This window comes from Aquarana catesbeiana, linkage group LG04, assembly GCF_042186555.1.
Source record: "Aquarana catesbeiana isolate 2022-GZ linkage group LG04, ASM4218655v1, whole genome shotgun sequence".
Taxonomy (NCBI): domain Eukaryota; kingdom Metazoa; phylum Chordata; class Amphibia; order Anura; family Ranidae; genus Aquarana; species Aquarana catesbeiana.
In genome coordinates, this window is record NC_133327.1 from 262,233,584 (window position 1) to 262,245,878 (window position 12,295).

General features: G+C 40.2%; 1 protein-coding gene across 1 annotated transcript; it reads right to left on the reverse strand.

Moving 5' to 3' along the window:
• Nucleotides 1-410: 410 nt before the first annotated feature.
• LOC141139879 (receptor-transporting protein 3-like) lies at nucleotides 411-10,346 on the reverse strand. The gene is made up of 3 exons (XM_073626428.1): nucleotides 10,256-10,346; nucleotides 6,160-6,335; nucleotides 411-3,415 (listed from the first exon to the last, which is right to left on the reverse strand). The coding sequence occupies exons 2-3, from the start codon at nucleotides 6,303-6,305 to the stop codon at nucleotides 2,959-2,961; spliced, it is 603 nt and encodes a 200-aa protein (XP_073482529.1). The 5' UTR covers nucleotides 6,306-6,335; nucleotides 10,256-10,346; the 3' UTR covers nucleotides 411-2,958.
• Nucleotides 10,347-12,295: the final 1,949 nt, after the last annotated feature.

Consider the following 12,295-nt stretch of genomic DNA (forward strand, 5'->3'; position numbering starts at 1 on the left):
TTTTGCCGGCGTCTGACGTTTTTACAGCTCTAGCGCTGGAGCCTCAGAACGCACTGGTCCTGGGTTTTTTTTTGCAGCTTAAAAACTCCTATGCCATTTACAGCTCAAAAACGCCTATGCCATTTACAGCTCAAAAATGCCATGGTGGGCATGAGGCCATAGACTAACATGGAGAGGCATTTTTAAGCTGCAAAAAACGCTCAAAAAAGCGGCTGTAAAAACATCCATGGGCATGAGGCCTTAAAGCTGAATATGTTTAACACTGTCTGAAATGTGGAACAGTGCTTGCCATATGAAGAGGATTGAAGGAATATAAAAAGTGAACTTTGCAAAACATAGAATCTAAATTCTATAGAGGTATACTCTCGCAGGTACTACTTTTATACATATTTAGTAAACAAGGACATACATAAGCATAGAAAAAAAACATTTATTGATGGTATTTGATGTACAGTGCCAAATTGATTTACATAACATGCACACAGTACAATATTTTAAATATACATTTAGAATTAAACAAAATTCCCAGATCAGCTACATAGAATGGAGAGGATTTGTTTGTACCTTCAGATATTCAGATGTTTTCTTATATCGGCACTTATGATTTTACACCTAAGGTTCAGTTCACACTGGAGTGACTCTAAAGTTGCTCTATTTTCCAGTGCGACACAGGTACAGGTACAGGTTGACTCTGATGCATGAGGGATAGCAGCAGCACACAGTCACTGGAATCTTACACATTGATCTACACTCACAAATGTCCCTGGATATTTGGATGTTTCCTTCCAATATCAGCCAATCATTTCTCTTGTGCACTCTTTAGACCAGATGCCGAAAGGAAATCCCTCATTCAGCTCCTGCAAAGTTCAGTAGAATAGGCCCCTCAGCTAGCACAGCTGGGACCTCATTGAGGAAATGAAGAAGCACAGCTGGACTGCCCAGAACAGACAAGAACCCCTTTGCTTCAGACCTCAATCTATTTATGCTCCCTCTCAGCCACCTACTGGGCACCTTCCCTCAGGGATATGCTAGGACCATATAAACATAAATTCCGTAGATTTGACTCTCCCAGCTCTCTGCTTTCCAAAACCATCCAGAAAGCCAAAGCCATTGGCTCCTGCTGCTGTCAATCAAATCCAATGAAGTGGGAGTCGGGGGGTGGGACCGAGTCCTGCTGTCTGTGTCAATGGACACAGCAGCAGGACTCAGGAGCGGTGCCCGCACGAGTGCCCCTATGGAAAACGCTTCTTTGTGGGGGCACTCGAGAAGAGGAGGAACCAGGAATGCCTCTGAGGGACCCCAGAAGAGGAGGATCGGGGCAACTTTGTGCAAAACCCTTGCACAGAGGAGGTAAGTATGACATGTTTGTTATTAAAAAAAATAATATTAATATTTAATATTTAAGTATTTAATATTCAATATTTAATATTAGAGTGATTGTAAAGATAATTTTTTTTTTTTAAACAAACATATCATACTTACCTCCACTGTGCAGCTCGTTTTGCACAGAGTGGTCCCCGAACCTGGTCTTCTGGGGTCCCTCGGTGGCTCTCGCGGCTCCTCCCCACATCTGATAACCCCCTCTGGGAAATGCTTCTCAGAGAGGATTACCTTGCGGGCGCGCTCCCGAGTCCAGCATTTGGCGTCCATAGAGGCCGAATGCAGGACTCGGCCCCGCACCCCGGTGCTCGTGCCATTGGATTTGATTGACAGCAGCGGGAGCCAATGGCTGCGCTGCTATCAATTTATCCAATCAACAGCCGAGAACAGCGCATCCTGTGGGTCAAGTTCGAGGGGTCAGGTAAGTAAAGTGGGGAGGCTGTGGGACCGGTCACTGACAGGTGTTTTTTCACTGACAGGTGTTTTTTCACCTTAATGCATAGGATGCATTAAGGTGAAAAAACACGAACCTTTAAAACCTCTTTAAGTGTATCTCTATACCAAACCTTGTGTATTTTTAAATAGTGTGGGAAAGACTACTGTTTTTCTGTCTGAAGGCCCCCATTGAGGAGATTCTGTTTGTACTGTAAATGTTGAATCCAAACTTTTAGACCTCATGCACACTTGGCTTGGAAAACACCACTTTTAAAGGCGTTTGGCGTTTTTTTTTTTTTCCGGCCTGTAAAAGCACCTCTATGTTATCCTATGTGCCCAATGCACACATTTTATAAGCATATAAGAAGAGGAATGTTTACAGGCAGAAAAAAAAAAAAAAGGACCAAACGCATGTTCAGGAGAGGAGCTGAAGGGCTGAAAAAAATGTACAACACATCTAAATGTCTGTAAACATATTACACACACATTTGGGCATGTTTGATCATTAAGGCATTCCAATGGCCCTAAAAAATTATTATTCTGGCAAATGGAATTCATTAATGCTCAAACACCTAACACGCCTATAGGATTGTGCTATACACAACTTTAGGCACGTTTTTAAGCAGCTTTTACTCCTGCCAGGCGAAAAGGCGTTCGGAGGGGCTAAACCAGGGGTCTCAAACTGGCAGCCCTCCAGCTGTTGCGAAACTATAAGTCCCATGAGGCACTGCAAGGCTGACAGTTAGAAGCATGACTCCCACAGGCATGGGCATGATGGGACTTGTAGTTTTGCAACAGCTGAAGGGCTGCCAGTTTGGGACACCTGGGCTAAACAGATGCCCTTGTGCATGAATTGTCCTGAGATCAAGAAGTGAAGAGAAATCTTCAAATAGGGGACACTTGCTCCAGGGACAACTGTCTAAGAGGGGAATTCCCCTCACTTTGGGAGATATCCACTAACTTCCTGTTGTGTTTCTGGCACAGGAAGTAAAGGGCAATTTCCCCAAAGGTAAACATTCAACAAAAAAATGTAACCCTTCCCTATCCCATATGAAACAGAAAAATTTGGCTATACATATACTTTATGTTTCACATGCCCGTGCACCTATGTCTGTACAAGACTGATATTCTTTCTCAAAATAATCATTTATTTGCAAAATACATTAGTGCTATCGATGCTACACCTGTGACCAGACCCATGACAGTCAAAACAGCAGGTGCAACTGATTCTCTCTGCTCCCTATTTTGTTCATATTCGCAAGACAGTATCTGTTGTTCGCATAAACCATGTCTGCATGCCTCACACCGCTCTTTGTTATGTAAACCTTCCAAGGGGCCATAGATTTTTGGCTTCTGATCTTGATATTGATCATTCACCTCATAGAACTTTCTTCTGATTTTATGGACTAAATTACAAACAACTCTTTCAATGTTGTCAGATGTCACTGTTGGGATCATTTCCTCGTGACGGGTGAAACGTTCACAACCCTGCTTGAAAATTCTCATTTTTACTGTTCCATGTCTCTTGTTCAGATTTATAATGAACAATACAGATACTTTTGATGAGTTCCAGCTGCGTGCACAACGTGAACAACGGAAGCTGAAGTGAGAAGAAAAATACAATAGGTCACAACTGGAGCTCTCTTTGTAATACAGGGGTTAAACAATAAATAGTTTATAAGGAGCACCAGTAGTAATCAACAGAATGTTTTGCAATATTCTGCATCTGTTCAATCAGTAAAAATATGATGTTCAGCTTCTTAAATATGTACAACTTTGGTATGGTTATGAATTCTAATGTTACTACTTAATCTGTATTAGGCCATCTGTAAAATCTCATAGGAGCTGTGAATGAGGCTACTCAGTGTTGGCAGATTCAGCAGGATTAGTACTGTAAAAGAGCGTCAACTATCCTGTTAGTTCTTATCACTGAACGATCCATAAATGTTGACTTCTTGATTCAGGATTCAGCTGAGTGTGACATGCCTGCAACTAAGGGCCCCACCGCTAAATGTAAAGAAAGAGATGGGGGTATTCCAGTTGACATCATTGACCAAATATGGACATGACCATATATGGCTACAGATGTCACAGGGGGTCCTGAGTATCATCATTGACCAAATATGGTCATATCTATGTTTGGTCAATGATGTGACCTGGGATACCCTGCTCCTTTGTTTACATTCTGCTAACGACTGAGGAAAAATAATTAGCAGTGACTGAGTGGAAAGCAAAATGTTTTTCATTTAGTGGGTCCTCGAGTGTCGCTTATGAATGATGGGTCACATCAGGGTCTGCAGACTTCCCTCTTGCACTGTAAAGGGGAAACCTGCAGACTCTGATGTGAGAGGGAACTCTTTGCTGGATTATGTTAACCTGACCTTCATTGACAAGGAAAAATATGTTTTATGCCTGTTGTTATCCCTTAAATTGGTTGCAAACTTCAATCTTTTTACTTGTACCTATAGGTAAGCCTATAATAACGCTTTTACTTATAGGTACTGTAAATATCTCCTAAACATGCACTGTTTAGGAGATTTTTACTATATATGAAGCCGATGATGTCATTGGCGCATGTGCTCTGAAGGAACAAACTCCCAGGCCGTCCCTTCAGAATCCGGTGCCGTAAATGTCAGCTCCCCTGCGCATGTGTGGGAGTGAAGCCATCGCGGCTCCAGCCAGTCACACAGCTGGGGTCTGCAGACCCGAAAGGAAGACGAATGAAGATAGAAGTGGCCTCCAGCGAGGCTTCGTTTTCAGGTAAGTTTCACATAATGTGCTAGTATGCGATGCATTACATTATGGCTTTACCTTGCAGCTTAGAAAAAAAAGGCACCCAGCGGTTTACAACCCCTTTAAGCATATTGCTAATTGCACTAGCTACATGTTTGTAGCTTAATTATTGAAATTTGCATTGAAAACGGTCATTCTGGCTAACTTTTTGAACTGTCAGCAAAAATGTGGCTCTGTCAGTAAATTTTTTGTGCTTTTCAGTCAAAAAATTGGCTCTGGAGGTTGGCAACCCTAGTAAAAGAAGTAATAAAACCCAAAACAAACATTTATTTTTTTAAAGCTTACCAATTCTTAGACCCCATACACACTATACAACTTTTATTTTCTGATTTACTGAAACCATGTAGTGTAAGGGCCTTACACATAGTTGTATGGCTGAACTCGCATTGGATTCATACAGAAAATAGTGCAGGGACTTTCCCTGCACTAGAATCGGATTGCATGGGTGTTCTCACCTATGCGATCCGATTTCTGTGTGAGTTCACCGTTCGCACTGCAATCTGTGAACCGATCTGGGGGTGTCATTAACAATGTATTGACACCCGCAGCGGTTCGCAGAAGGCAGTGTGAACTGCCTGCGGGAGAGGAGCGATGCGGGAACCGGAGCTGGAATTGCGCTGGTTCCCGCATTGCACATATGTGAACCCAGGGTAAGTCTGTTATTTTTCAACTTCCTTTAACAGACCAAACTGTTCAGCAAAAGTGGCAGTTAGAGGGTTCAGACAAACTATTTATTTCTGACAAATACTTACAATGGTCATTTGTGCAAAATATTTATCTCAAAGAAAAAAAACTGTTACTGTAACTGCTTAACCACTTGCCGACCGCCGCCTGTAGATTTACATCGGCAGAATGGCACGTCTGCACAAAGGGACGTACCTGTTGCGATTTTTGTGATTTTTTTTTTTTACCAAAAATATGTAGAAGAATACATATTGTTCTAAACTGAGGAAAAAATTTGTTTTTTTATATATTTTTGGGGATATTTATTATAGCAAAAAGTAAAAAATATTGCTTTTTTTTTTTAATTTTCGCTTTTCTTTTGTTTATAGCGCAAAAAATAAAAAGGTGATCAAATACCACCAAAAGAAAGCTCTATTTGTGGGAAAAAAGGACGTCAATTTTGTTTGGGTGCAACATCATACGACCGCGCAATTGTCAGTTAAAGCGACGCAGTGCCGAATTGCAAAAAGTGCTCTGGTTAGGAAGGGGGTAAATTCTTCCGGGGCTGAAGTGGTTAAAAAGTGTTAGCTGAAATTCAGTTTTAATTTGTTAGTTAAGTCCATCTAAATCTGCTAGGACATCTAACACTTCCCTATCCACAGATTTGCAATGCTGCTATCCCAAAGGTGTGGATAAAGATGAGAAGTGGCAGAATTACCAGGTCAAAAGAGAAAAAAAGAATAGAAAAGAAAACTAATGCAGTCATATCTAAAGATTTGTAAGCTGCAATATTTTATGTTTTTATTTTTAAGTATGGTTTAAGATATTCATTTGTTTGTTATATAAGTGATATAATATCATTATAAAGGTTTACCAAAATGTACATACCTGCCAAAGGTTTGCTGTGTATAAATCAGTCCTGTTTTCTGCTTCTCAAGGTTCATATCAACATGGAGATCCCAGTTACCTGGAACTTCCAATTCCTCAATCTTGTTGGAAAATTCTTCTTTCCACATAAACTCGTTCATTTTCATTCAGAGTTATTTTTTGCACTTGTAGTGTTCCTGCAATAAGACAGCATAAAAACAACCAATAATTCCTTGGTAAAAAGAGTAATAGCTTTTAGACTTTTAATAAGCTTTTACTTTTGTAACTATTTTTAAAATCCTTTTAAAGTGGAACTTAAAGTGGAGCTCCACTCAAAAGGGGAAGCTCCGATTGCTTGCACCCCCCCCAAACACAGAGCACGCCCCGTGTGAAAGGGGCCTATCTAAGCCAAGACATACAATCAGGGTGGATAGAAATCAATGATTTTTTTTTTTTAATCAGATTTTTTGGATTTAAATCTGATTTTTTTTTTTAGTTAAATTTGATTTTTTTTTTTTTTTATCATTTTTTTTTTTATAAAATGCCTTTGGAGTAAAAATATATCTAAAGATAGTTTTCTATTTAAGATAGATTAATAATTTAGTTTATTCAGCATGAAATGGAGCTTAGTTATGTAGCATGAGGCTGTATATTCTGCAATATTTACATTTTTTGGTAAACTCATTCAATTAATCCAAGCTCTGCAAGCTGAGATAACATGCACTGCATTGATGCATTCACACAGTGTCACAGTAACCATGACATAAACCAAAGTTTAGGAATATTCCTTTATCCCATTGTTTTGCAAATCTATGAACATTACAAACTCTATGATTATATCAGTTCTGATATCGCTGTTTTACTACCTGACAGCTTATTATTCTAAATAGGAAACCTTCATTTTGTTCGTAAATATTAAAGATTCTATCAGCAAGAATAAGTCCTTACATTTAAAAAGGACTGGTGATTTGAGATCCATCATGGCAGCGCCTGTTAGTGGGCATCCACTCACCTACTGCTGCCACGTCCCTCACCTTGTTGTGTCACTGCCACATCATCAACCGTCCCATTAAAGTGAATGGGACTATCAGTGAGCCAACAGCGGGTCAGAAGAGGAGCCACATTGGCTCTTTAAAAATTATGATTTAAACCAAGTTGATTTAAATCAAGCCTTTTTTTTACTAGTGATCTAAATTGTGATTTAAATCGATTTGATTTAAATCAAATCCACCCTGCATACAATCAAGACTGGAAATGTACATATTTTAATTGAAGAAAGTGACATATGGTTTTCGAGACCAAGGACAGGGGGAAAGTTTCCAATAAGAAAGTGACTGCTCTGGGCTTCAACAAAATGGTGGCCTCCAACATGAAGAAACAGGAGCAATACAGGATGCAATTTACAGCACAAACTAATTGTAAATTGTAATTGTTGAATTGTGTTGTATGTGGAATGTATGTTCTTTTGTTAAAGAATTGTTATACTATTATGGGTAAAGTTACGTTTTAATTAATAATTTCGCTTTTTCCCTTTAGAGAGCCAGTGGACTGTGAGAGCCTCATGGCAAATACTTTCCTATTGTAAGGTCCAGCAGTATCTGGTGTTGCGACTTCATTAAAAAGAATAATTTTGAATGCACTTTAGTCACAAATTGTATATGTCTGTATAAAAGGTTGATAACATTCATGTGTTCCTTGGCAGCTTGTGCTTATACTTGTCTGAAGTCCTGATCCAGCAATCTTACCTCTGACATAGACCTGGCCCGCTCCTCTTCATCCTTCTCATGAGTGGGACAGGCACATTCATTTCTATGGGTAGCCATACCCATGGTGGCTTCCAGCGGTCTCTCAGAGTATGGCTTTCCCCATAGGACAAAAACAGGCCACGTTGTGCTACTGCAGCATGAAGAGGAGTCTGCTGCAATTATGTCAGAGGTAAGATCACTGGATCAGAAAGGAAGGTGAGTATAAGCCCAGGCTGCCTGAGCACAGGGGGTGAGGGATTTACTAAAAAAAAATATTTCTATATGACACTGTCTTTTTAAAAGAAAAATGCTGCAGATAGAAAGAACAGGTACTTAGAGGTATCAAAAAATGTAATTGCTTTGGCAGAAAAGCCAGGGATTTGCCAATAAAGGCAAATTAATTAAAGCAGGGGTGTCCAACATTTTGACCTTCCAGGGTCGCATTAGAAGAAGAGGATTTATCTTGGGCCACACATTAAATACACTAAGACTTGGTTCACATATATGCAAATCTGATGCGTTTTAAACTGCATCCAATTCCAATAATGTGAACCAGACGGTCTTTCAATGGAGCCGATTCACATATATGTGGGACGGTTGCAGTGCGAATTAGAAGAGTCCTGTGCATTTCTCAGTCCGGTTCCATTTAAGTGTCAAATTTGCACCTCAATCGCACCTGAACTGCTGGATGGAAACTGCTCCGGGCTCTGCACAGAAACCGGCCCCTAACAATAAGGCTCCGTTCACATCTCCATGTTCTGAATCGCAGGCGGAATTGCCGTGATTCCACCCACAATTTGAAATAGAGGCAAATCACGGGACGCCCGTGCTTTCCCTGTGACTTCCAATGGCACTCCAATCGCGCAAACAGAATCGATGGACACCTGTTGCCCAAAAGAAGCTCTTGTACTTCTTTTGGGCGACAGGCGTTCTGCAATTCTGTTTGTGCAATTTTACCACAATTGTCACCTGCCAAATCACAGTAAAAACGCGTTGCAATTGGGGTGCCATTGGAGGTCACAGGGAACGCACGTTCGTCCCGCGATTTTCCGCTATTTCAAATTGCGGCAATTCCACCCACGATTCAGAACATGGAAAAGTGAACAGAGCTTTAGGATAGCTGATGAGCAGAAGTTAAAGCGGAGTTCCACCCAAAAATGGAACTTCCGCTTATTCGTCTCCTTCCCCCCTCCAGTGCCTCATTTGGCACCGTTCAGGGGGTAGGGGGAGCAGGGACCTGTTTTTGACAGGTCCCCTTTCCTCACTTCCAGAGATGATGCCGCAGCGAAGCTCGGCCCCCTTTCTCCGCCACGGCCAATTAGAAAGTACAGCACACTTCGTGCATGGGCAGTAGGGAACCGGCTGTGAAGCTGAAAGCCTTCACTGCCAGGTTCCCTTACCAGCAATGGCAGTGCCTGGACTAGATAGCCAATCCGAAGATCAGCTGCGATGCTGACATTGCGGGCTCCCTGGTCAGGTAAGTGTCCATATATTAGAAGTCAGCAGCTACAGTATTTGTAGCTGCTGACTTTTCACTTTTCATGGGGTGGGCAGACCTCCGCTTTAATGATCACTGATATAGATAATGTACCTATTTGAGTAATAAAACTTCATTTTTTGGTAATTATTTTTATAAAAGTAAAGGAGGGCAACATAAAACAAGTACGATATTTGACACTGTTTTTGATTTAAAAAAACGCATCAATATCTGGTTGGATGGATGTAGTAGCAATTCTCAAGGTGCTCATCAGATATTTTGGATCTAATTTTGCCCTTTGTGTGCTTTACCCTAGAAATGAGTTTCTCACAAATATTGGCGCTGGCTATATTAGATTAGAGGGTGTTTCATGTATGTTCAGGCAGCTGTAGGTGCTCAACCAAAAATAACATCATCTCTGTGATAGTAAATTGGTTTTGGTCTTTCATCATTTATGTAGCAAAAATGATGATCACTCCTACAGGGAGAATCTACAAACCTGTATATAATATCCAATCATTACTATGGGACACATCAAGAAACTAAACAGTGAAAATAAAATTACATTTAAATTCAGGTAATTATTACAATAAAGCTAAAATGAATCTTTGCTGAGTTTTTCTTTTAAATGCTGGATATGGTACCTGCAGCAAATAATTCAGCAACACATTTGACTCTAAAAACATATAAAGGTTATTCTGTATACAATAATTTCGAAAAAATAGTAATCTGTACAAATATGTATGATTTCACGTATACATGTCACCATTGATGTCCATGTTACAACATACATTAGGAATAGCGCTACTACTACAATAAATACAGAGTAAAATCATATTTAGTTAAAACCATCAGACCTCAATATACAAGTGTGTTAATAATCTATTATACAATACTTCTTAGTGTTCAGAATCTGCTCATGCACAGTCCAGCTGCTCTCTAATAATCACATAGATCCTTTATTCTGCTTTTATAGATTCTTGTTTCATCATTCCCTCTTCTCCACCCATGGAATTATCAGCATGAGTCTGAGAAACGAAACTAAAGCATCTCTCACTTTCCTACTTTTGTGCCAGACCTCATCTGACTGTTGGCTGTAAATTGATTCCAATCTTCCAGCACTTATATAGCAGGAATGCTGACCAAGATAAACATAATTATAGGATACATCAAGCTGTATACTGTAAATGTAACGTTAAAATCACATGCAGGTAATTGTTAGATTAAAAGTGAAAACGATTCCTCGCTGTTTTCTTTTAAAGATTGAGTATAAAACCTGCAACAAGCAATTCTTGTTGCAAAACTTTTGTTACACATTTATAAAACATATGAAGGTTACCCACAATATTTTGTAGTTTGCAGTTGTGCCATACTCTTTCCATTTTCGGATGATGGATTGAACAGTGCTCCATGAGATGTTCAAAGCTTGGGATATTTTTTTATAACCTATAAAAGCCGTTTGTTCACTAAGGTTCTCAAACAAACCTCTGAGGGCTTCACAGAACAGCTTTATGCTAATTAATATAATACACACAGGTGGACTCTATTTACTAATAAAATGACTTCTGAAGGCAATTGGTTCCACTAGATTTTAGTTGGGGCTAAATACAAATGCACGCCATACTTTTTAGATATTTATTGGAAGGAAAATTATAAATGGTTTTTAATTTTTTTTTACAATTTCACAATTATGTGCCACTTTGTAACATGACAAAATGTGGAAAATGGCAAGGGGTATGAATACTTTTTCAAGTGGTCACTCGCGGCCACTCATTACAATTAGAAGAAAAGAGGTTTAACCTTAAACTACGTAGAGGGTTCTTTACTGTAAGAGCGGCAAGGATGTGGAATTCCCTTCCACAGGCGGTGGTCTCAGCGGGGAGCATTGATAGCTTCAAGAAACTATTAGATAATCACCTGAATGACCGCAATATACAGGGATATGTAATGTAATACTGACACATAATCACACACATAGGTTGGACTTGATGGACTTGTGTCTTTTTTCAACCTCACCTACTATGTAACTATGTAAGGCACTGTATACCAGGTGATTTAGACAGTCTGTCAAAACAAGCTGCCCTGTAGATGCAGCAGTTAGAAGGTTGGGACAAACCTTTTAACACTGACAGGGGTGCTTATAATAACCAGCTTTTATTTATGTAAAGTCCTTATCTCTGGTGCTTATAAAGTGTGAGCTGGAGTTCCGTTTCAATTTGTTAGTGTTCCTTACCCCTTTACGTCAACGTAACACAAATATGCGGCCTTCTGCTTTAAAGGGTTGTACTGGGGTGATGCCTGCAGCTGTCGTTGTTTAGAGCCTGACAGTCCGCTTTCTTGTAATAGGCTAATTCTATGCATTAACAAAAAAAGCTTTCTGTGTGTAACAGCTGCCCAAGCACCCCCTAATACTTACCTGAGGTCCCTTTCTGTCAAGCGAATGTCTCAGCCATCCGAGATTCTTCTTCCTAATTGGCTGTGACACATCAGTGGCGCCATTGGCTCCTGCTGTTGTCATTCAAAGTCAGCTAGCCAATCAGGAGAGAGAGGGGGCAGAGTCAGGTCAGAGCTCCGTGTCTGAATGGACACAGGGTGCTATGACTCAGCTCGGGTGCCCCCATAGCAAGCTGCTTGCTGTGGGGGCACTGAACAGGAGGAAGGGGCCAGGATCACAGAAGAGGGACCTGAGAAGAGGAGGATCTGGGCTGCTCTGTGCAAATCCACTGCAACAGAGCAGGTGAGTATAACACGTTTGCTACTTTTATAGGGAAAAAAACGAGTCTTTACAATCACTTTAAAGACACCAGATTTTAAAGAAAATTGTCAGCCAAACTTGGTGTAATGAATGCTTTTAAGTGCAAAGGAGGGATTTGAGGTCTTACAGATCCCATATCCCTCCAAAAAAATACCTGACACATGAATATTACTGTATACA

Excerpts from the sequence above, each read along its gene's own strand:
- LOC141139879 (XM_073626428.1), bottom strand. The coding sequence starts at position 6,305 with ATGAAAATGAACGAGTTTATGTGGAAAGAAGAATTTTCCAACAAGATT. Across the intron at positions 3,416-6,159 it reads ACACAGCAAACCTTTGGCAG|CTTCCGTTGTTCACGTTGTG; the intron begins GTATGTACATTT and ends TTCTCACTTCAG.